The 26763-nt window shown below is 41.9% G+C and overlaps 1 protein-coding gene across 1 annotated transcript in view; it reads left to right on the top strand.

Annotated features, from left to right (window-relative positions):
* The window catches only part of LOC137073263 (probable ribonuclease ZC3H12C), a 193498-nt gene that overhangs the window by 107240 nt on the left and 59495 nt on the right, over positions 1-26763 (top strand). The window contains exon 3 of the mRNA XM_067441576.1: positions 18670-19473. Coding sequence (XP_067297677.1) covers positions 18755-19473 — 719 coding nt within the window. The 5' untranslated portion in view covers positions 18670-18754. The remainder of the gene's footprint in view (positions 1-18669; positions 19474-26763) is intronic.

Below are 26763 nucleotides of genomic sequence, written 5' to 3'. Positions count from 1 at the left end.
AGATATTAGGTCCGAGAACCAGAATCGGCCAGCACGGAGCCACTAATAGCACACGGACTCCATCCCGGCGCACCCTCTCCAGAACTCCCGGTAGCAGAGCAATCGGGGGAAATGCGTACAGGGGCAGCCTCGGCCACTCCTGTACTATGGCGTCCAGCCACTGTAATGAGATGGACTTTGTAACAAAGTCTTTAGTGTCTTTTATGGGTCTTGTGAGTGGGTCAGTGGAAATGTACTGAATGCCAATGGAGGCCTTTTTGAAACCTTTCTCAGCCGTCAGCTTTCAACAAAAATATCTTTATTTGTGTTCTGAAGATGAACGAAGGTGTTACGGGTGTCCAACGACATGAGTGTGAGTAATTAATGAAACAATTTTCATTTTTGGGTGAACTAACCCTTTAAACAGACAGCAGTAAAGGCTACTGCCCCCTTAAGACCTAATGCAAGGATAGTCGTCTTTCTCAACTGTATAAAATTCACCTAAAGAGCATATTGCAGGTTAATTTTTTTTTTAGATGAACATATAACCTTGCATGAAAATGCCATATGAAAAGGTAATGCGGAATTTAAAATGTTTTTTTAAAAACAATAAGAGCATACATTTAGCAGTTAAAGTGGCCGTTTCATTGTTAATTAATTAATTATTATGCTGGTGAAAATCAAGCAGACTCCCGAATTTTTTGATTTTGTATGTTTAAAAAATTTCATGAGATGTGCTCGGCTTGTCTTGTTTTTCCTCACATGCTGCGAGCCACGACCATACAAGCATCCACAATGTCCATGCGCGAGAAAAACATCGTCTGCGAGCTCGTATGACAGCAAAAACAGCACCGTGTAACGTTACGTCCCGCCCCCGGCTTTAACGTCTAATGTGGACGGCGAGTGTGACTTAAGCCAGATGGTCTGAACTTATTATCAGTTTCTGTTATTGGTATCAATACTCTTAGATGACCAATACCAGCTTTGCGATTGCCTGATACATGATAATTATCTGCAAAGTATTGTAATCTGAGCACAGTGTTAGCGTATAACGTTATAAGCCAACTCTCTCATCTGCTCTGTTTTCCACTGTTTCTCCTCACACAACAACTCCATTCATCTCCTCTAATCGTTGTTCTGTCTAATCCTGGCCTGTCCCTTATTGTGTGTCATAATTGCATGGCTGTGGTCTGCCATATGAGTGTTAATAAACATTTATAATTTCCACAGTGTCCGAACTGTCATTGCGATCCATTGTTTTCCTATAGTTGAAAGTCACCGCACTCCCTCTCGTTATGTCACTTCCGGTTTGCGCATTTTTAGATGCGGAAGTAAAATTTTCTCACAAAAACGACTCAAAAAGCCTTATTAGCGCATTTACAAGTATATTTTAAAGAAAATCTAGGTCCTACATTATTTTTCTATACACTGACTCACTGGAGTCTCTAACCTGCAATATGCTCTTTAAAGCATATACAGAGTACAGACTATGTCTGCTTGGATACTCAACAAGATGGACAAGTTGACATACTTTTTGTGTGAGTTTGTCCATTCAAGCGCAAGATTTGAAAGAGTTTATTCCAAGGTTTACTGCAGTCAGCCAGATCAGGGGCGTATCCAGATCTGATGGTGGACCTGCGCCCAGAAATGAATGACCTGGAGTGTCTGCGTAGTCAATTAGCGTCTCCTCTGAATTTGCCTCACCGACACGTCATCCTCAATAAACCCGTCTCCTGGCGTGATGACTCCACTCCGATCTTTCGAATATTCATATTTAATAATTGTTTACTCGACACATCATCCTAAATAAACCTGTCTTCGGCGCGATGACTCCGATCCTTCAAATATTCATATTTTTGTGTAATCGCAGTGTCATCCTCAATAAACCTATCTCTTGTGTGATGGGGGGTTGGGGGTAGATCTGCAGTACAGCCAAAATAATCTCTCTTTCATTAATTTCCTATTCATTTCCTATTATAATGTCCTATTGTTCCTATTCATTTCCTTCTGTTAAGCTGATTTGAAACAATCTATATTGTAAAAAGCGCTATATAAATGAAGGTGTCTTATATTGACTAATGACCATTATGGTGACTTCAAAACAATAACAGTACCAAACAATATAAATTCTTACAGTGGCGTGGTGTAAGACAACTTTTTGATGTGTAAAATTTCTGTGATGTCTGGCATAATTTGGCTGTCAATTCATAAGAAAATGGCAGATTTGCTTTATACAACATTAAGGAGATTAGACCCTTCATATCAGAGCAGGCCACACAACTCCAAGTTCCAAAATTCACGAGTTCACACTTACAAATAATTCAGATAGAATAAATGGTATGCGTATTTGGCGTGCTGTCCGAGGAGAGGGCTCCGAGCTCGGTATTTGGCCCGAACCCAGAGTACTCCCCCCGTATTTCTGGTTAGGAAAGTTAACCAGGTGCGTGTGAGGTAGAAGGGGTGGTGGAGGGATGCTGCAAACTTTGTCAAGGAACGTTGGTGAGTTGACTGGATATTTATGTGATCCTCCACTTGAGCTGATTGGTAGACATGTTGATTACTGATTGTTGACAGCTGGTTGGAATGACATCATGATTAGGTAGATCATTTGAACGTGCTTCTCCCGAACTTAGTTTTTTAAGAAACATCATTTCACGAGTTCACACTTACAAATAATTCAGATAGAATAAATGGTATGCGTATTTGGCGTGCTGTCCGAGGAGAGGGCTCCGAGCTCGGTATTTGGCCCGAACCCAGAGTACTCCCCCAAAAAATTGCTACTAGCATAGGACAGCAGCCAGTAAATGATGTTGATGCCCCCCAAAAGTTGCAGAGCATGAACTGGTGCTGTGCCAATCGAAGGGGGGGGGGGGATAGTCACTGGATCGGGAGATCTTGTTCATTATAGTCTGAGGTTTGTATGGTCGTGATATCAGAAAGGTGAACCTCGTTGGTAGTCAGCTGGGGTGGTTGCATGTAGGCGAGAGGAGATAGCAGTGCTGTGGCAGTGGAGACGAGCTGTTTCAGCATACTTTCAAACATATCCAATGAGCTGGCTGTACAAAGAATTAGGCTCCTGTAGGAGTTGAGAAGATGACACTGCTGTGGGGGTGGGACAAGTTTGGATGGAGGAACAGAACTCCTGCGGGAGTGAGGTTGGTGATACTGCTGTGGCAGTGGAGATGAGCCCTTTTAAATCTGCTTTCCAAACTATCTGAAGACCCAGTTGTACAGAGAATTGGGCTCCTGTGGGGTGGAGAAGGTGAGACTGCTGAGACAGTGAAACAGGTTTTGAAAAGACGTATCAGAGCTCCTGCGGGAGCGAAATTGACTATAACTGCTGCGGCAGAGGATACGAGACGTTTTAACTTGCTTTCCAACTATCCAAACGAACAATTTGCACGGATGATTGGGCTCCTGTGGGAATGGAGATGACGACATTGCTGTGGTATTGAAACGAGTTTCAATGGAGTATCGGGCTTTGCGAGAGCTGAGTTGTCGATACTGCTGCAGGCGTGGAGACGAGCCATTTTAACTTGTTTTTCGAAACCAGTGAGCCGGGTTGGACGTAGAACTGACACTCCTGCGGAAATATGGAGAAATCACTGCTGCGGCAGTACAAGCAAGTTGAATGGAAAAACTGAACTCTTGCGGGAGCTGAGGCGGTATCACTGCTGTGGCAGTGGAGGCCTTTGGGTGGAGGAACTGGCTTCTGTTGGAGCGGAGGAGATGACACTGCTGCGGCAGTGAGAACTAGCTGGATGGAAAAGCTTAGCTTCTGTTAGAACGGAGGAGATACCGCTGCGGCAGTGAGAGCCAGCTGGATGGGGAATTCTGAGCTTCTATTGGAGTGGAGGAGATAACACTGCTGCGGCAGTGAAAACCAGCTGGATGGAAAAGCTTAGCTTCTGTAAGAACGGAGGAGATACTGCTGCGGCAGTGAGAGCCAGCTGGATGGGGAATGCTGAGCTTCTATTGGAGCGAAGGAGAAAACACTGCTGCGGCAGTGAGATCCAGCTGGATGGGGAATACTGAGCTTCTATTGGAGCGAAGGAGATAACACTGCTGCGGCAGTGAGAGCCAGCTGGATGGGGAATAATGAGCTTCTATTAGAGCGAAGGAGATAACACTGCTGCGGCAGTGAGAGCCAGCTGGATGGAGAATCCTGAGCTTCTGTTAGAGCGGAGGAGATAACACTGCTGCGGCAGTGAGAGCCAGCTGGATGGAGAATCCTGAACTTCTGTTAGAGCAGAGGAGATACTGCTGCGGCAGTGGGAGCCAGCTGGATGGAGAATCCTGAGCTTTTGTTAGAGCGGAGGAGATACTGCTGCGGCAGTGAGAGCCAGCTGGATGGAGAATCCTGAGCTTTTGTTAGAGCAGAGGAGATAACACGGCTGCGGCAGTGAGAGCCGGCTGGATGGAGAATCTTGATCTTCTGTTAGAGCGGAGGAGATAACACTGCTGCGGCAGTGAGAGCCAGCTGGATGGAGAATTCTGAACTTTTGTTAGAGCGGAGGAGATAACACTGCTGCGGCAGTGAGAGCCGGCTGGATGGAGAATCCTGAGCTTTTGTTAGAGCGGAGGATTTAACACTGCTGCGGCAGTGAGAGCCGGCTGGATGGAGAATCCTGAGCTTTTGTTAGAGCGGAGGAGATAACACTGCTGCGGCAGTGAAAGCCAGCTGGATGGAGAATCCTGAACTTCTGTTAGAGCAGAGGAGATACTGCTGCGGCAGTGAGAGCCAGCTGGATGGAGAATCCTGAGCTTTTGTTAGAGCGGAGGAGATAACACGGCTGCGGCAGTGAGAGCCAGCTGGATGGAGAATCCTGAGCTTCTGTTAGAGCGGGGGAGATACTGCTGCGGCAGTGACAGCCAGCTGGATGGAGAATCCTGAGCTTCTGTTAGAGAAGGAGGAGATAACACTTCTGTGGCAGTGAGAGCCAGCTGGATGGAGAATCTTGAGCTTCTGTTAGAGCGGAGGAGATAACACTGCTGCGGCAGTGAGAGCCACCTGGATGGAGAATCCTGAGCTTCTATTAGAGCGGAGGAGATAACACTGCTGCAGTGAAAAATTTGAGAGTGACTGGAGAGATGCTGCTACGGCAGTGAATATTATTAATTCATTTAGTGAATTTGGTGATGTTGAATTGGAGTGGATGTGGTGATCCTGTAGGATTGAGTGTATGGAAACAAGCTGAAGCTGAAACAATTTTAGTTGATGAGGGTCTGTTGGGCTTCTTTGATGTGGGAGCGATTGGAGCGGATGTAGCTCTTGAAAGCCTCTGACGACCAGCGACCAAGTTTTTGGATCTGGTGCTGGGAGAGACCTTTTTGAGCAGTTGTGGTTACTGCACTTATGCGGAATGAATGGCTAGAAAAGTTGTCTGCCGAGATGCCGGATAGAATCAGTATAGACTTGAGGTGTTTTTTGGAACCAGAAACGTGTGACAGGGCGGTTAGCATCGTCTGTGAAGAGTGGTTCAGATAAAAGTTTAGTCTGCAAACTTCTGAAATGTAGGTTGGCTAAAATGGATTGATACAGCTGGATTGGTGATGGAAGGTTGAAAATGTAAATGGATTGCCCTTTTTTCATTTGATCCGTCTTGCTTTGTTTGATGAAGTAAGAGATTGTTTCGTCATCTATCACTGCTAGGTCTGAAATTATAGGATGAAGCTTTGGGTTGAAGGTGGACGTGATGGTAATTTCTGAGCTTCTGAGAAAACCGGAGCAAGCCAATATAAACATTGCATCCAGAGTGCGGGCAGTATTGGTGGAGTGGTAGCCTTGGCGGAGGGTGGAGATACATTTGGTAAGTATGTCTAGAGTTATTGGTTGTCTGCGTGGGTGGGTTGAGTTTTTTGGATGCCTTTGATGAGCATGGATGTTTGTGAATTGGTTATTTCTGGAGAGGGCAGACCAAACACAAGTTTGTTGAATTCAGCTTAGATGACCCTTGATGGAGCTGACTTGGAGGTTCTTGATGCTGTTGAAATAAGATATGAATGAAGTGATGGTAAGCAAAGAATAATCTGGAAAATTCAGCTTGTATATGGAGTGAAAAGACTTGAAACACTTCCATGCAGTTAGGTAGGATTGGAGGGTTCTGGGGGAAACAGCTTGAAGAATGGAATTGAGAGAAGCGTCAATGAGGGGTCTCAATGGGTGGTTTATGGGAATATTAGCTCTCAATACTTTGGTACTGGGGTTGGGAATGGGAATGGGTCCACCTCTGGCACCAACAGCCTGAATTTCTGTGAGGATCTGTGCTCTAATGTTGCTGGCGACAGGGGGCAGTTCCAAGGCTGTAGCATTTGGCAGGAAGGGCATCTGTGTTGCAGAAAACAGAGTGAATGGAGCACTAGTTTGGGAAAAAATGTTAGGCGGATAGAAACCAGGGGCCGAAAACTGCTTGCGGAGGCAACCTCTCATTTCGGTCGGTCCCCGACAAAGGAGGAATGGTAAAAAAGGGGAAAGAGGAAAGCTAAGGAGGACAAAAAGCAGCTGGGCCTGCACCGCTAGCGGAGGCAGCCTCGCGCTAGAGTTTGATGGTGGGGCTGCAGGCCAAGGGAAGGGGTTAGAAAAAGTGACAGGAAAAGGCTGTGATACAAAGCTTGAGCTGCTGGCAGAAGCGTACTTACGCTTAAAGGATTGCCTGGGGCAGAGGAAACTGGTATTGTAACCTGAGGTGCAATGCTGGAAACACCCACGGTCTCTGGCTCGGCGGAGCAGAGAGATGAGTTGGGCTGGGTGGCGGCGACAATGGCAGCGGTGGCTGGAACTGGGGCGCGGCCCGGGCTAGCTGAGGGCCTGCTGCAGTGGCCTGGTGCTCGAGGAAGAACCAGTTCTGTGGGAGAAGGGGTCTTTTGAGAGCGTGAGTTCGGATCCTTATGTTTCCTTGACCTGTTTGTAGTTTTGGAAGGTGGAGTGGATTTTGGAGATGGAGAAGCTGCTTGAAGTGACACGTACAGGTTGTATAATTTGGCTTTATTAATTCTTCTGGAAAAATTATCATCGACACTGATTAGCACTTGTCTTAACCCTAGTACGGTCCATTTCTCTATTGCTGGAATCGTAGGTTGTACTGAGGAGTAGGAGGAAGCTGGAGATGGTGGATGTCTTGAAGGTGGAGGCGATGGCAAGCCTCTGTGTCTCGGTGTACGGGATGTGGCTCGGCTGGGCCGACGGCCACGCTGTGTTGCTGGAGATTCAGTCACGGTGTCTTGTTGGGTTGTGGTGCTCCTTGCAGCTGTGGGATGCTGTAGAGGATCTTCGTCAGATGGATAAATTTCATTCTCAAACATTGCAACGGGTAGGACCAAATTCTGATTTTCTTCAGCTCCTGCGGAAGCATAAAGAACAACACTGCTTTGGCAGTGGAGAAACGGTTAGCCAGAGAAACTGAGCTCCTGTGGGAGCAGAGGGAACAGCACTGCTGCAGCAGTGGAGAAACGGTTAGCCAGAAAAAACTGAGCTCCTGTGGGAGCAGAGGGAACAGCACTGCTGCAGCAGTGGAGAAACGTTTAGCCAGAAAAACTGAGCTCCTGTGGGAGCAGAGGGAACAAGGGTTAGCCAGAAAAACTGAGCTCCTGTGGGAGCAGAGGGAACAACAACTGCTTTGGCGGTGGAGAAATTTGCCAGAGAAACTGAGCTCCTGCGGGAGCAGAGGGAACAGCACTGCTACAGCAGTGGAGAAGAGATTAGCCCGAAAAACTGAGCTCCTGTGGGAGCAGAAGGAAACACACTGTTATGGACACTGGAGGAATTAGCCAGAGAAACTGAGCTCCTGTGGGAGCAAAAGGAAACATACTGTTATGGATACTGGAGAAATTAGCCAGAGAAACTGGGCTCCTGTGGGAGCAGAAAGAACAGCACTGCTGTGGCACAGGAGAAAAATAGCCGGAGAAATTGAGCTCCTGCGGGAGCAGAGATAACAGCGCTGCTGTGGCGCAGAGGAGAAAAAGATTAGCCAGAAAACTGAGCTCCTGTGGGAGCAGAGAGAATAGCACTGTTATGGCAGAGGAGAAATTAGCCAGAGAAACTGAGCTCCTGTGGGAGAAGATGAAACATCACTGCTTCTGTGGTGGAGAAAAAGTTAGATGGAACAAAATGGAAAAGCATGTTTGTAAAACCATAATGGGACTCTTATTTTGAAAGAGACCCATTTGGGTCCAACTCTTATTAAATTTAGCATACAACATTACAATATAATCACATTAAAGAAAACAGTCCTGGTTCATAAGAACTTGGCGCCATACATTGATTGTAAATGCTCTGAAACTGTAATATTCTGAACGCAACGCGGCGCCACATTCAAAAGTTTAATCACAATTAGGAAGATGTGATGCATGTTTCTGTCTCCAAAATATAAGATGGCTTAAATAATCATTATGCTGTATTGTCAACATTTAAGTTACTTAGCCTCACGATACATTCATTCGCTTTGCGAGCGAGTAAATTTATTGTTCATCACCACGGCAAATGCACTTTGTGTGTGACAAGTTTCTGTCTGTTGTACACAGAGGCAGCAAGATCACAACAAAGCTTGATGCGTGCCGGAACTATGTTATTTAAGATACATTTCTATTTCTTGGGACAGGAGCTGTTGTAGCTGTCCTGCTGCAAGTCTGTGCAGTGTGCACTCTTTACAGTGTCTGAGCGCTACTCAAACAATTGACTCCTCATTGATTGAATTGTGGCAAAGACCACATTACACTTTGGAAAAAACAGGAATTCTTTTACCGTGATGTTGAGGAGCCATTGGTTTGAAATAATGCTGATGAAAAGAGGCCAAAAGGGGCTTTAGGTAGCTTAGGAATTTGTAAGGAAAGTTTTGTAGCATTGTAGCATAGCTTCAAGCAGCGTGTGGAGCCATGTTGACAGCGTGGGTAGAAAAGTGACCTGCCAGAATGCTGCAAACTTTGTCAAGGAACGTTGGTGAGTTGACTGGATATTTATGTGATCCTCCACTTGAGCTGATTGGTAGACATGTTGATTACTGATTGTTGACAGCTGGTTGGAATGACATCATGATTAGGTAGATCATTTGAACGTGCTTCTCCCGAACTTAGTTTTTTAAGAAACATCATTTGTCCAAGCTCTTGTTCTCTCCAGACTGGACTATTGTAATGCTCTCTTAGCAGGCCTTTCGGCATGCACTATCAAGCCTTTGCAACTGATCCAGAATGCAGCAGCAAGGATGGTTTTCAACGACCCAAAGAAAGCCCATGTCACACCTTTCTTCATCAGTTTGCACTGGCTGCCAATAGCTGCCTGCATCAAATTCAAGGCACTGATGTTTGCCTTCAGTGAGGGAAGTGTGATTGTCTAATGTTCAGTGGTGGAATGTAACGAAGTACAAATACTTTGTTACTTTACTTAGGTACATTTTGCACGTATCTGTACTTTACTTAAATAGAATCAATAGTGCATACTTTTTACTTTTACTTCATTACATTTTGCAGCAAATATTTTACTTTCTACTCCACTACATTTCTACGTCTCATTAAATTTTCGTTACCTTTTTTGATCAGTTTCAGGGCTCGAGATTAAGGTTTGTTTGGATAATTAATGGATAATAATAGGCTAATGTATGAACTGATAGTTGCACTGTTGACAATCGCGCAGCATCTCGAGGAGAAATGGAAACAAACCAACGCTGCTCGTACAGAGAAACTCAGTAACATACTGCAGTAAATATTCAAAATGTGAAGGTTTTTATATTTTATAACGTATAATACAGTTAAAAAACATCACATGACACGACCAAGAGTGCTGTTTTCCTGAATACCATCACGACTGAAAATGAACTGCTTTTGGAAATATTTTTCAGCGAAAATATAAAATATAAAATAATATATTTCCACATCAGAACCACAACGCGTCTCACAGCAATAGTGTGTTAAAGGGGGGGTGAAACACTCAGTTTCAGTCAATCTCATGTCAATCTTGAGTACCTATAGAGTAGTAGTGCATCCTTCATATCTCCGAAAAGTCTTTCGTTTTATCATATTTATAAAAGAAAAATGGGCTGTACCGAGTCTTTCCGGAAAAAACCGAGCGCCTGGAGGCGTATCGTGTGGGCGGAGCTAAAGAATGACGAATGTGCACAAAGCGGTGACGTCCTCAAGCGTGGAGAAACCCATCTATCTCTGCTAATACAGATAATGATCCAGAATCAAATCTGAGGGAGAAATAAATTGAACAAGAGAAACTGCAACATCAGGACGTCCGTCTCTGTGGTATGTAAGTTACTGTATTTAATGGCCTCTCCACATTTCTGTGTGTTTACTCGCAGTTTATGAGGACATGATTCGGTTTATGGACTATTGTATGCGACTAGACCTTAGAAGTAGCAAGCAAAACGGTTTTGCACGTCAGAATACTGTAACGTTATACAGAGAACAACAATGGAGTAACCGTTAGCGCATTTGAATGACGAAGCACGCGATCGTGTCGTTTACTGATGTTTACTCATGCGTCCGTAGCCAAAAGCAGAGACATTTGAAGCAGTTTAAGTTAACTCACCGGCTGCTTCCAAAGCTGGACCGAAGCTTTATCGCTGGGACTGCTCCGTCAAAAACACACTTCTTTGGTATGATTTGGTAAAGTCCTGACAGCAGTGGCGTGTAAATCCATTTTGAGACGCAACTGAAACGATGTTGTGAAGCTTCCCGTCATTTCTGCGTTCAAATCGGTTCAAATGCAGCGCTGCCTTCCCGGAATGCTGTGCTGAAGCGTTGAAGTCACTCGACGTCACCCATAGGAATAAAGAGAAGCGCGGCGCGACATAAGGACAGTTCACGGACGACTGGATCTGCATCTGAGAGACTGTTTACAGCGTGCTCTAGTCACGCGCGCGCGCACCCTACCGGGAGAAGAGCCCGTACAGCCCATACAAGGACCTTCCACTCTTATTAACGTCAAGTAGACCCATACTCGAAAAAAACTCGCCGAAACTTGTGAGAAACCGGAAGGAGTATTTTTGACACAGAAATACTCCATCAAACATCCAACATTAGTTTTTTAAACTTTGTCTATGTTTAGGATGGGAATCCAAGTCTTTAACAGTGTAAAAAGCTCAGTATGCATGAAACAGCATTTCACCCCCCCTTTAATGAATGATTCAGAATTTGAATGAATCGGTTGAATCAAAGATTCAATGACCTGTTCGTACACGACTGCCTCATTCATGAACAAATCAGCCGTTTGAACGAACCGACTCAATGACTCACTCATTAAGACCTGCCACCACCTACTGGTAGTTTAGTTTCATGTTTAAACATTCTTTCCAACGTTTCTTATTGTATTAAAAATATATTTAAAACAATCTTATTACATTATTTAATGCAGTTGTAATTTGTCAGTGTAAATTATTTATTTAATTTAACAACCATATAGAGTTATTCTAATTTAATTTATTGATCAAATTTAAGAATATAAAAGGAAAGCTGAAGAATATCCTATATTTAAGATTAATCCTCATAAATTTGAAGGTTTAAATACATCAAACCTGATGAAAATGTTACTTCTGAATATTGATATTTAACTCTGCAGATCACCCTGATATTGTGAGTCAGAATGTAAACTGGGTAACAGATGATACGCATAATTATCCTACATTAATCCAAAACTAACCTAATTAAAATGCCACAGTCCATACTGTTTTCTTCTTTTTAATTATTAGAATATAGACATTAAGATAATTAATTGTTATACAAGTACTTTTACTTTTACTAAAAGTACATTTAAAATCAAGTACTTTTTTACTTTTACTTAAGTATGAGTGTCGTTGTAGTACTTCTACTTTTACTTAGGTAAATATGGCTCTGGTTATTTGTACTTTTACTTAAGTACTGAGATGCAGTACTTCTTCCACCACTACTAATGTTATATGTATGTGTTAGTGATCGATGTATTTGTTAAAGGTGCACTATGCACCTATACTTTCCGTCCATTGGAGGGCGCCTATTCTAAACAAAGGCGTAGTTTGATAAGGGCAAGTTTGAGTGCAGTATCTTGTGACATGTGGTCTTCACCTCACAGCCAGTGAAAAATAGGACTCGGGCAGAAATCATGTTCATGGATGCGGTTATTTACGATACTGTAGTGTAAAGCAGAGCAGGACTGAGTGCTGTGGAGCTGAGCTTGGCCGCTGGAGCAATTATTAAACCAACACACGGCTCGCAAGCACCACGACTTTTATTATGACGGAACGGGACACAGTCGCCAAACGCCTGCACTCTTTCCGCGTTTCTTGTTTCATGAGTATAAGGTAAAGCAGTTCTGTTTATCATATTAGATCCATTTAAGTGTGTTTAAAATGATGTTACTCTATGCGTTTGCTCGGTGCTGCTGTGACTTGTTCACACTGCTAAGAGAAAAACGCTTCTGCCAAATAAAACTGAGGGTAACGCAGATATGATGCAATTGACAGGCGACTCCCTCAAACGCTATGCTGACACATCCCGGGTCCTTGGATAAAATAGCAATTTTCTCACAATTTACAAATAGTTGGAAACATTTGGGATATTGTAAATACTCAACTGAACAAAATATATAACACTGGCCTAGTGGTTTTTGGATATTTTACTGCAATAATACTACATAGTGCACATTTAATGTGGCATTTTAGTAGCGTTAGTTATTTACAAATTAACCTGAAGTAAATCTACTTACTGACTTCATTTTCTTATTTCATTATATTTTAACGCTGTCGTGTAGTTTTTCACTCTTAACTGTTGGCAGCAACAGTAATATGACTTGAATATAAGGAATTAATACAGCTGTCTCACAGAACTGCGAAAACACAGATGGCAGGCATAGATACAGGATCCAAATGCAGGGCAGAATTTAATGATGACAAAACAATACAGATCAAAAATCAGAAACAAAATAACTGAGAAAAACCACAAAAGAAAACTCGGGGAACAAAAAAAATCTGCATGACATTAAACAATGTCCGACAGAGAACAACTGAATTACAGGGGTACCGCGGGCTGCTCAGAAACAAGCCCCGAGTCTCCAGAGGAGGCCCTGTATTTCTCCCAAGCACATAGGACCACTGCCACAAAGAACCCCAGCACAGCCCTCCTGGCCATGTCAGGACTCGGAACCACTGGAACAAGGTCCACCAGAACAGAATCCACCGGACCTGGGACCAGCGGAACTGGGACCACCGGAAACGGGTCCATCGGGACTGAGACCACTGGAAAACACAGACCCCCGGAACTAGGTCTAATATATATCAGTTGTATATATAATATATACTCTATATCTCTCAATAATGTATTCGTGTTAATTAGTATGAGTAATAATATTTGAATGATTTGTAGTTTGTTAGAAGGTTGTGTACAAAAAATTATCTTCAAAAGCCTGTTGTATGATATCTGATACTCACATTTTAACAGGGGTATAACCCTGATGTCCTGGCCAAATTCCATCCACTGGCCCTTAACAATTATGGCCTCCTAATAATCCCCATCCACTGAATTGGCTCTATAACCCTCTCTCTTCTCCACCTATCACTCGTGTGTGGCGAGCACACTGGTTCTGCACCAATATACCAAAACTTGCTAGTTCATACTTTTGCGCCCTCCAGAAGCTTGCACTCTGCAAGTGAGTGATACCTCGTGGTGCCATCCCAAAGAGGCACAAAATCAAGTCAAGTCACCTTTATTTATATAGCGCTTTTAACAATGCAGATTGTTTCAAAGCAACTTCACAGTGTTAACAAGTGTTGTTAAGAGGAAAACAATTCACTCTATATTACAATATAAAAATCACTCTCATGGACCTTTAGCTACCAATCTCAATTTGAGAGTCATTAGCCATTTAAAAAAAAAAATGTCTAAAGACAAAAAACAATTTGCAATGTGTCCTATGCAAGACTAACTGAGACTTGCTACAGCACTTGTATACTGTTGCCGATCTTGTTGGTCCAATTGCTTCTTCATACAACACACCAGACAACATTTCTAAATTTTTTGAATATTTGGACGTTTTGCTGGACATTCTCGTTGGAGGGGCAGCTGTGTTTTTAAAACGTGCGGCTGGACGCAAACGAGGGCCGGCGCGCTGGTTAAACTCTGTGTGCACGCCGCCCTCCGCACTGCACTCCCCAGTATTTGTAGAACTTTCCAGCAGGTGTAGATATTGTTTATACATATATATGGAGATATATTTGACAAGTCATGGATACTATTATTGTTATAAACTGCTCTGAGACAGAAGGTTGAAGATCCACACACAGTATTTATTAAAGGGTAATCCAAAGTGGTAGTCCATAAAACAGGGAAAAGGTCATACACAGGTAGGCAGTTCAATCAGGCAAACAAAACAAGGGACAGAGGCAAAAGGGTAATCCGAGACAGGCAAGAAATCAAAAAGAACCAAGAAACCATAGAAACGCTCAGAAATGCAGTTGACACTAAACAATGACAGAGATAACCAGGCTTATATAGGCAGAGGTAATGAGGTGATGAGACAGGTGTAAACAGTGAGTGCTAATGAGTCCGGGGAAAGGATTATGGTTAATGTAGTTTGTGATGCAGTGACAGTCCGGGGTGGAGTGCCCTCTGGTGGTGATCACGGGCACTCACACTTGTGAATTGTGACAATTATGTTCTGGTGTATTTGTGGAAATTAGTAAAATTTAGTAAATTTGTACATTAATTGCATTATTCCAAATGCAGGCATTCATGTTATATTTCATATATGTTATAATCTTGCTAGGTTACAGGGTTGTTTTATTATCTTTCCTGATCACCAGACTGTGTGTCCATATATGCTTAATTAGTCACAGTGCGCCAACGTCGCCTTTAAGTTTAATTTCATTCCTTCGATAGTCAGGACTGGTACACCTTGCCGGTGAGTGTGTTATAAGCTGGCATTGCTAGTAGTTCAGATCAAAAATGAACATCACATGATTGTGTTATTTCATTAATTCATTCTGGTGTTTTGTTGGTATGTGTTAACACACAATAACTAGCTAACTAACGAGCTAAATAGTGTCATGTGTATCCAGCTGATAGGCTAGCATAGTTTGTGGATGATTATTGTGTGTGTGCGCAATAAAAGCTCAAAGTGACTCGAGTTGTGTCCGCCGTGCTTGTCCTGAAACCCTTCCAGTGGGGAGTTTATTGAGCTTTAGGAAGTAGCTTAGTAAAGAACTAGACAGTATTAATCTTGCGAATCTCCGATCCCTTCCTAACAAAATGGACAAACTTCTTCTCCTCTCCTGCATTAACAGGGACTTTAATAACTCTGCTGCACTGTACTTCACTGACACCTGGCTGAGTGAAGCCATTCCGGACAATGGATTACATCTGCCAGGCTTCCAGCTGTTCAGAGGGGATTGCATCACGAAACTTACAGTGAAACTAGAGGTGGTGGATTGTGTTTCTACATTAACGAAAGTTGGTGTTCAGCTGTAACAACGCTGAAGATGTGCTGTCCTAATTTAGAGGTTTTCTTCATAAACTGTAAACCTTTCAACTCGCCACGAGAGTTATCCTCGTTCCTTCTCGGGACTGTTTACATTCCTCCAGACGCGTGTGTGAACGCGGCACTGCAACAGCTGGCTGATCAAATAGCTGAAATGGAACAAAGGTACCCAGACTCTCTTTTAATCAGACTCTGAAATGGAACAAAGGTACCCAGACTCTCTAGAGGCAGAAACTGAAATCAGCTAAACCTGTAATAAGGACTGTAAAAAGATGGACCAATGAAGCACCGCAGGACTTACAAGCCTGCTTTGATTGCAGTGATTGGATTGTTTTTGAAGCTGCTACCACCAGATTGGTTGAGCTCACAGATACTGTAACATCATACATCAGTTTCTTTAAGGATACATGCATTCCTACCCGGTCACTCTTATCATACACTAATTATAAACCATGGTTTACTAGGAAACTCAAACAGCTTTGTCATGCCAAAGAGGATGAGATCTTGTATAACCAAGCCAAGAACAGACTGACAAAGGAGATCAGAGTTGCTAAAAGAAGCTACTCTGAAAAGCTGAAAAAAAAAATGTTTTCAGCCAACGACCCTGCATCAGTCTGGAAAGGCCCGAGGAACATCACCAACTACAAGTCACCATCCCTCTGATCTGTAGAGAATCCACAACTGGCTGACGATCTGAATGCATTCTACTGCAAGTTTGAAGTGCAAGTTTTACTTCACACCATCACCTCCTGCACCCCCTCTCCTCCCCCTCCTGCCATCCAACCTAAGCTTAAGGTCTGTGTGGAGGACGTGAGCCGAGTCTTCAAAAAAAAGACGACCAAGAAAGCCTCAGGCCCAGACAGCATCTCATCTGCTTGTTTGAAAGCCTGCGCTGACAAACTGGCCCCAGTCTTCATGCAGATCTTCAACAGATCATTGGAGCAGTGTGAAGTTCCCAGTTGCTTCAAATGCTCCACTATAATTCCTGTCCCCAAAAAACCCGAAATCACTGGACTAAATGACTACAGACCTGTCGCTCTCAAGTTTGTTGTCATGAAGTCATTTGAAAGGCTGGTGTTGGCCCACCTAAAGGACATCAATGGACCCTTGCTGGATCCTCTTCAGTTTGCCTACAGAGCAAACAGTTCTGTGGATGATGCAGTCAACATTGGACAGCATTATATCCTACAACATTTCGACAGACCTGGGACTTATGCAAGGATCCTATTTGTGGACTTCAGTTCGGCCTTTAATCATGCCTGATCTCCTCACAGCCAAACTGACCCAGCTCTCGATACCATACCGTCTGGTGCAGTTATAATAACCTTGAGCTGAACACACTCAAAACATTGGAGATGATAGTGGACTTCAGGAGGAACAGCCCAGCACTCCATTCACCATCATTAACAGCACTTTGGACGCAGAATTTAGGTTCCATTCATTGACTCCAATGTGAAAAGGCTCAGCAGAGACTGTACTTTCTTTATCAGCTGAGGAAGTTCAACCTGCCACAGGAGCTGCTAATTCAGTTCTACTCAGCTGTCATTGAGTCTGTTATGTGCACTTCCATCACTGTCTGGTTTGGTTCAGCTACCAAATCAGACATTAGGTGACTGCAAAATACCATCCGGACTGCAGAGAGGATTATTGGTGCCCACCTGCCAACCCTCCAGGACCTGTACTCTTCCAGAGGGAGGAAGAGAGCGGCTAAAATCATCACAGATTCCACTCACCCCGGACACCTCCTATTTGAACTGTTACCGTCAGGACGGTGACTCCGATCACTGGCCACTAGAACATATAGGCATAGGAACTGATTACTTATATTATTTATATTTATTCTTACCACCCAAATACTGTAAATGCTCATGTCTTTCTGTCTAAACGTAACCTTGACTTTATACTGTTTATATTTTTCTTCATATTTTTATTGTTAGAATGTTTCCATGATGTAGACATGCACATGTGACAAATTGAGGATTATACATTTTCAATATTTGAATGTGTTTTCTCCACACATGTATGCTGGGATGCGTTCTAGTACTTTCAGACCCCTTTCTTTATGTTCTGAAAAACAGAATTTTAATTCTGTTCTAAAACAGTAATTTTCCTGACTAAAACATGAGAATTGTTTATTTTCATTAATTTTTCAATAATTATATAATACCTAAAATCAATCAATCAATCAAGCAAGTTTTAATTTGACATATTTTGCTTTTAATTTTATTTGAGTTTTGAATATAATTTAAAATAACAGAAAACTATAAAATAAAAATAGTTATTTTCCTTCTTTTGGATGTTTTTACAGAATAGTTTTAGAGATTAAAGCAACACAATAAATGTACTCTGCCTTTATCTGCCTTGTACTCTGCGCCTTATCTTGGTCAGGTCGTGGTTGCAAATGATAACCTGTTTTCAAACGATTAACCTGATTAAATAAAGGTAAAAAAATTAAAATAAATAAATAACCACCCTATTCTCTTTTCTTCCCGTTTGTTCCACCCTATTCTCAATTTTGACTAATTTTTCTCAGATATTTCCCAGCTCTCATTTGTTGTCTACTTTTATTTCTCCTGAGGAATTTGAAGAGAAACATCTGAGACGCTAGAAACTAAAATGAGAAATGGCCTATATGAGAATCACAACTATGTCTCCCGAGCGTAGGAAAAGCAAACACTGAGTAATACATTTTCTTCCGGGTTGTTAGTAGATGCTTAATGTTATTTGTTGTGACTGGTCATAATGTGTGGATGTCTGTAGTTTAAGAAATGTACATTTACATTGATTCATTTAGCAGATGATTTAATCCAAAATGACTTACGATAATAAGTACACAAGGTAGAGCAGAGGCAAATGCAGAAAATATGATTTGCATAAAACCTCAGATTTATACAAATTGAAACTTCTTTAATTCTAGAATTAGAATATGTAAGACTTTCTTTCTCCTGTGAGTACTAAGTGCAACAACACAACATATAGAATTTAATGAACATTAAAATGTGAGTGGATACAAAAAACAAGCTGATAGCATTTGGATGTTTAATTCATGGGACAAACGATTAAATGGGTAAATGATGAAGGCAATAGAACGTTTTGTCCCTCTCATTCCTTTCACTGCTGAATTCATGTCATTTAGGGGAGCTCGTTATCACCATGTGCGCATGCTTTAACAGTTTAGTACCTTACACATCTCTCTGGTCTCTAAATTACTATGCAGTCTCTTAAAGTATCCCTCTCTCCTTCTCCAGGTTTACATGAGAAACGTGACCTGAGGGCTGAATAACAGGTGACGGGGCTCAGCAAGACTCTGTGCTGGATGTCTGTGGCTGATTCATGGGCCTAAAAGACCATCTGAATGATGGAACAGGCCACAACCTTGAACTGGGGCTGGATCTAGACTACCTCCATGTGAATTCCACAGACCAGCAGACTGGAACTGAAACCAGACCTATTATGGACAGTGGTTCATCAGACACAGGGCACTATTTGGCCCCCTGCACCAGGAGCTGTGGTTCTTCATCACAAGATGATTCAGAGAAAATTTCAGGGCCAAATAGTGAGCCTGTGGAGTGCCACAGTTATCCTCCGGATGATACACTTAGCAATAAGTCTATCCATGCAGTCCATCCACTACTCTGGTCTCCATGTCTAGATTTGGATTCACCGTTTCCAAATATGGTACCCCAAGAGCCAGGTCCTATGGATACTTTCAGAGAATATCAAACAAAGATGGAGTTTGCCCTTAAGCTTGGCTATGCAGAAGACTTGGTTCGTTTGGTTCTAAACAAGCTAGGGACAGATGCCCTGATCAATGATATTCTTGGGGAGCTGGTGAAACTAGGCAGGAAGCCAGAGAATGAAGGTGGGACACAGTCTCCCTCCCAATCCACTTCCACATCATCATCTTTATCATCATCCTCTGGCTCATTGACTTCCTGGAGTTTCTCTGACTCACTTGACTCTCGCCGGTCAGAGTCTCCTTCTCAGATATCCGTGGATGATAAGAATAACCTCCGCCCCATTGTTATTGATGGCAGCAATGTAGCCATGAGGTAAGAATCCAAACATTGAAGAATCCATTTCACTAGTTTACACTTACATCAAATTAAATAGAGTAAAGATTATGCGTATTTGGCGTGCTGTCCGGGGAAGGGCTCTGGGCTCGGAATTTGGCCCGAACCCAGAGTACCCCCAAAAATGCAAGAAGCAGAGGAAACAGCACTGCTGCGGCAGTGGAGAAATTAGCCAGAGAAACTGAGCTCCTGCGGGAGCAAAGGAAACAGCACTGCTGCGGCAGTGGAGAAATTAGCCAGAGAAACTGAGCTCCTGCGGGAGCATAGGAAACAGCACTGCTGCGGCAGTGGAGAAATTAGCCAGAGAAACTGAGCTCCTGCGGGAGCATAGGAAACAGCACTGCTGCGGCAGTGGTGAAATTAGCCAGAGAAACTGAGCTCCTGCGGGAGCAGAGGAAACAGCACTGCAGCAGTGGTGAAATTAGCCAGAGAAACTGAGCTCATGTGGGAACAAAGGAAACAGCACTGCTGTGGCAGTGGAGAAACTAGCCAGAGAAACTGAGCTCCTGCGGGCGCAGAGGAAACAGCACTGCTGTGGCAGTGGAGAAATTAGCCAGAGAAACTGAGCTCCTGCAGGAGCAGAGGGAACAGAACTGCTGCGGCAGTGGTGAAATTAGCCAGAGAAACTGAGCTCCTGCGGGAGCAGAGGAAACAGCACTGCTGCGGCAGTGGAGTAATTAGCCAGAGAAAAGGTTAGGCAGACAGAGGAGAAAAGGTTAGGCAGACAAATGGAGAACCACATTCGCATGAGGAAAACAGCGATTCCATTTAAATCTTGCATATTTTGTGTATGAGCCAATGCAGTATCCTATTGAAATAAATATCCATATTTTCCCCTGAAATTGTTATTGCCATTATTTAATACGACAATCACAATTTACATTGAATGATGATTTGAATATAGCTTTATACTAGGGGTGTAACGATACACTTGTGTCACGAGTCGCTATAAACCACGATACTTGACTTATCAATGAACTGGACCCACAAATATTCCCCCATTGCATCATTATACATTATATTCCACATTATATAGTGGTTTAATATAGTAATGTCACTCACGCTTTCAATGCAGGCAGCATTCTCTCCCGGTCTCTATGACCCTCCTCTCCCGCTACTAATAAACTACACATATAAAAATAACCATCTAAAATGCTTTAAATAACCATACAACTAAACCAAAATGTGATCTGGTGATTTAAATGATGTTTGCACTTTCGCTATAAGGAGTGCCGCTTTAAATGATATTTTCGCTTTGACATTGAGGAGCACCATTCCAGCAGCGCTCGCGCTTCAATTGATCAGTGCAATCCGTCACAGTTCTGAACGCAAGAAAGCGTGTTAAAATGACTATTCCTAAAACTGTAAATGTTTAGCTCACCTAAAATTTTTAATTCTGCATGAACTCATGTTGTTTTCACATGTCTCGCAATAATTTGAACGTCCATGTTTACTACAGTATGTGCGTTGTGTTAAATATATTCATCATGCCATTGTGTCTCTTCAGAAGACTTAAATTTGGATTAGACACTTGATTAGTTTTTTTTGCAATGCTTTTATGATAGTCATTGGATCTTTTTGATACAAAGTTTGAGAGGAATGGACGGTCCCGCCGCTGGCCGTCTTGATGCCTTAGCGTCAATACTTTATAGTATTGTCAATTCATTGTGAACTGCTCTGAACTGAAGCATTGGTGTGCGAGCCCGTAGAACGCTTAGAATCTGAAACGTGAGGCTCACATTATCAGCTGGTTCCAGTGGCTGATTGTTTGTTGTAATTTGCACTTTGTAATGGCATCTTTTAGTGATTTAGCTTTACCAGCAAGTAACATTATATTTAGGCTATAGTTCATCACCACAGCAACCTTGAGCGGGTCCATGATGAACGCAATTGTCGCGTGTGAAAAGTAGCTATATGTCTTCTTAGGGGTTAACAGCTTATGACCCAGGACCAGTAGTGAAGAAATGAAGACAGAGTCAGGATTGCAATTAATTAAAAGAAAAAATTACTTAAGAATAGTTTGCAGTTTCAAAAGCAGAAGCCAGCTTCAAGTCTCACAAGGAGTTCGTAGGCCGTGCTCCCTCTCTCACCGTCTCGTTGCCTCGCCCTAACGTACATACAATTGTCCCAACAGTTATACTGTTTTCAAGGTCTTATCCACGTCATTACTGCAATGTGGATGCTTCTGATTGGCTCAGAGACAATGCACAGTCATGGTAAATTTCCACTCATGTCAGTTAATCTGATGCACGTTTCCACTGACGTGTCACTTGTTGACGCCTTCTGCAGAATTAGGCCTGTAGTGACCTTCCAGATCTGGAGCAGGCGCCAGCTTGCCCAGAACAACAAGTCCACCCATATCTTAGGGTGTCCATTGTACACCATTCTGATCTGTAGCATAGAATATTGCGCACATACACAGATACACAGTCTCTCCAAGGTTGGAGCTGATTAAGCTCCAGTTCTAACTAGTTCTTACCAAAACATACTGATAACATGTTCTTTCTTTCAGCGAGAGGGACACACAATAGTACAGGCAATATTCATCTTGAGTCTTTAGTGTTTCAGTAAAAGGAAATATAAAAGGAATAAAACATAATAAATTAAATGAAAGACAAATCCATATTTCATCTCTGGAAGCCGGGCTAAGTGAGCAAACGCTGTTACTGCACTCCTGACATGTTAGGGGTGCGTGATACCTCCAAAATCCAAAACACATGACCTTGTTGCCAGTGTTTAGTGACACATCACACATCTCTAGGCCAGACCCTCAGTCACTCCTCAGAGACCAAATACACACTTTAGAAAACAAGAAACTAAAAGCAAAATCATTACTGGATAGAATCATTATAATAATATAGGTAATATAGGAAGATAAATATCACACACGGGCGTAGGCGTTAACGCTTCCCATTTACTTTGAATGGGTGACATCATCCGTTGCCGAACTGAATTGTGGGTTCCGTCGCGGCGCTTCACTCGCGTTGCAAGCGGCAGAAGTTGAAGAATTCTCAACTTTTCAAGCGCCAGCGTAGGCGTCATCCAATCAGATCGTCGTATGCAAATATCCTACAGCAGACGCTAGCCAATTGCGTTCATTACTGCTCCGTGAACCATCCAGACCATAGACCGTTAAAAATCCAGACGCAGCTCCTGGACAACTACGGGATATTCTTCTCGCTTTCGGCGCTTTTTCAGGATTTAATGTACTTAACAGCTTCGTGCACCTGTGCAGTGCACTGACAACAACTACACGGGCAATCACACTTGCACATACAACCAAATCGGCATCCATTTCGTCTCACAGACTAGCTGTCATAAAAAGGCGCTTTTTTGTGTTGTGTTTTGGTCCAAGGGGCAAGTTAATGTGATTGGCTGTTGTCACTATGACGATCGCGTCAGCACCCAGCTTCAGCCACGCCCTCCGTCAAGCATTAACGCCTACGCCCCGTGTGAATGCGGCGTTAGAATTCTGTAAGGAATTTTTTTTAGCATTGTAGAATTGCTTCAAGCTGTCTGAGCAATCTATACAGCGTGGGCGGGCGAGGTGACCAGCCGCAAAAGCCATCCATGATAAAATGAAAATGGTCAACAAAAGAAGGTAAATCTGCTGTATATATACACCCCTCTTATCGTTGATTAGCTTGATGTGCTCCACTTGTGTTTAATTAGGTTTAATTATCTGAGCGTGCTCCACTTGTGTTTAGTTAGGTTTAATTATCTGCACGTGCTCCTCCCGAAATTTTGTTAATAAAAACTTCACTTATACAACCAGAACTAAAGTGGTTGTAGTAAGTGTTATGCAATTGTAATTATCACAAATGTAGCTGCAAGGAGCAATTAAGCAGCCAAATACAACAGAGGCAAAGAGGGGAGGAGGCATCAGACCAACTGTAAAAATTTGTAATTAAAAGGCATTAGTTGATGATTTTAGTCAAAATGGTTGAAAGCCCATAAAGACAATCACTAAGCGCGTTTCCATTACCCTTTAAATTGCGCAAATTGAAATTGCGAATTGAAAATACGCCCAATGGAAACTCCCGTATATCGCAAAAAAGTTTTTACGCTCTCATGAGGTGGTTTTTCAGGCGATTCGAAAAAGGACATTTTCGCAAAACTGCAATGGAAACGGTTTTTTCGCATTTACATGTCACCTGTTGCGGTGACGCATTGCTGCAACATAGGGCCTATATATTATATTTTCCACTCAATTGTGTCGTAATAACAAGATAATGTAGTTAAAAGGACATATTTTCTCCTAATAAGGACTACAGGCTATATATACTGTAATTAAGACATATATTCAAGAAATGTATTAAAGCAGAAAGAGCTAGCCTGTATTTTCAGCCTTACTCAAAGGCAGAGGAAACAGGCGAGTTACGCACGTCAATCCATTCCAGACGATCTTAGTTTGCTTCTTATCTAATAAACAGGCAATTAATTGATGAAACATCGATCAAAATAAAAATACAATTTATACAAAACTAAATATATTTTTTAAGAAAGAATTTCTAGAAAATAAAACTCGAAGTGATCAAAATCATGTGACTCCCCAGGTCTCAAACATATTACGATTCTTACTCGTGCTGCTCACTTTTCATAATCAACATATAAATTAAAATAATAATATTACAGGCTAATGTTTATGCCTAAACGTAGCCTATTTAGTTTCGTAGTTAGGCTGTTTTCTTTAACCCACGGCCGATAAAAGCGCCGACGTTCTCATTTTTTCCTTCTTCCTTTAAGAGAGATGAAACAATTTACAATAGGCTACTCTTGTCATTTTTAGCTATACAGATGAGTTCAAGACATAATTATAAACTATAAACTGTCTATTTTTATTTGTGGACCCGGGGAACTAATTATTTTGCATGCACTCACTCCAAACGCGGTCTCCATTTCAAAAAAATTATTTCGTTTATTAAATGCCAATTTTTTCTTTTCCAAAGCATTTCTAAATTCAGTTAAAATGCCAATCAAACGAAATATCTAGCCAAAATAACGAAAGTGGTAAAAATAAAAATAAAACATTTGAGTTAACATGCAAATTCAAACATTTCGCTCTACTCTATATGCGTCAACCTGCCGCACGTTAAAGTCGATCATTCTTTACAGATGACGGTTTCGGTTTGGAGAGAAGACGAGACGGAGTTCTTTATTAAACTCATAAAAGACAATATAGGATTAGAGTAATACTGGCTTCTAAACACAGAAATGCTACATTATCATGAAGACCTTGAAGCAGATCTGACACACACACACCTCATATCCGTGCCGCTTAAGTATCCTAAGGGGCTTTCCTTGCCATTAATGCTTGGATAACACATATGTCTCCTTCCAATAAAAATAATGGCTAGTGTGATGGATGGGATATACAAACCTACCAAGTGCCATCATTTTGGACTGACCTATCGCGAGAGGAAAGTAATATGTTTTAGTCGCATAACTGCAGCTATGGAAACGCTGTCATTTCGCAACAGTTTTTTATCGACATTTAAGAAATATCGCAAAAGTTTTTCGCAAATCTGTAATGGAAACGCAGCTACAGTCAAGTAACTTGACATAAGTAACTTGGTCGCATACTGACCAATAAAGACTAGCACTTACCACTTGCTAGCAAGACTAGCACTATACAATTACATTTTCTGTTTGTTTGTCTGAAAAAAAAGGAAAAATGATTGTGTACTGTGCTCGATTAACTGAGACTTCTTACAGCACTTGCAGGTTGTTGCCCTTCTTTGTTTCGTTGCTTCTATTGCACTCCTCTTTTTGTAAGTCGTTTTGGATAAAAGCGTCGGCTAAATAATTAAATATAAATGTAACTGCGTTTCACTTTTGACAATTAGGTACTGCTGGCACTAAATACAGCTTGGAATCATGCCATCAACTTCGTTGATACAGTTTACTCAATCAACACAAATTAACACACCCTTTTTATGCCGTTGTTTGAAGATGATCTTGGTTTAAATTTAGTTCAAATCAGTCCAGGAGGCTTTGTGAGTATCTTTCAGGTTATAGTGATAATGACACATACTGAGTTTATAACATTTTACAACAAAAATTCTAAATGTCGAAGTTCAAAATGGCAGACACAGGAAAACAAATGGGTTGCTATAGAATGTCTACTTTTCCAGCAATTTATCAACTAAGGGTGTGCAACAGAGCCAATATTTGTGTCTTTATCTATATCTGTTACAATCTCAAAATTATGAGATATTACTTCTGCTCAAAAGTTGCAGGGTTTCAACTGGAATTAAAGCTGCGAGCAGAGATGACGGGCCCAAGTCGGTAGCACCGCCACCCCGGTGGCATCAGCTTAACTGTGCACAGCAGGCCAATAGGCATTTAATATGGGAAAAAATAAATAAAGGGTCTATGTCAAAGTCATTTGAATTCACCTCATTAACTGCAGCAACTGGTGCTGCTATGACCAGGAACCACAACAGTCACATCTATGAGATCAATTACATTTTATTAATTCATTTTATGTCAGATGATGTCAAATGCCAATTTCAAAATGAGTGCAGAATACTGTCCAAATGCTGAAGTTGTATTATCCTTACACTTCTCTTAAAAATAAATTAAGCCAAATCACAGAGACCACAACAATGATTTTAATATCAGTGTCAAGTAAGAGTAATATGCGTGCATATAATTTATGGAAGTTTATTATAAACAGCCACTTTTATAAAATCATGTGAAATCTATTTTTTTATCCATTTGAATTCTATCAATAAATAATTAGTTTAAAGGGGTGTCATACATGATCTTTGCAAACACAGCACATGACCTTCTTTAAAGCCCATGTAATAGAAAACAATTAAAACCAGAAGGTTGGTGGTTCAATCCCCGGTTCCACCTGACCAAGTGTCGAAGTGTCAATGAGCAAGACACCTAACCCCAGCTGCTCCTGACGATCTGGATGGCGTCTTACATGGCTGACATCGCTGTTGGTGTATGAATGGGTGAATGTGAGGCAAAATGTAAAGCGCTTTGGATAAAAGCGCTATATAAATGCAGTCCATATGTGCAAATGTATTTTTTGCAGCTCAAAATTGTGTAAGTTCAGAACAGTTTGTATTTAATTAAATATATAATATATGTTTTTGTTTTACTTATTTTTCACAATAAAGTGATAGATATTTGTGATGGGGGGGGGGGTGACAGACACAAAATCTAAACAGTGAGAGAACATTGTCTTTATTTCACTATCTGAAAACACTGTTGTAACGAACTGCTCTGAGACAGAAGGTTGGTTGAAGATCCAAA

Source organism: Pseudorasbora parva, chromosome 4 (assembly GCF_024679245.1).
Source record: "Pseudorasbora parva isolate DD20220531a chromosome 4, ASM2467924v1, whole genome shotgun sequence".
Classification (NCBI taxonomy): domain Eukaryota; kingdom Metazoa; phylum Chordata; class Actinopteri; order Cypriniformes; family Gobionidae; genus Pseudorasbora; species Pseudorasbora parva.
Note: the sequence above shows the minus strand (reverse complement) of the source record. Positions and strands in the feature narration are given on the sequence as shown.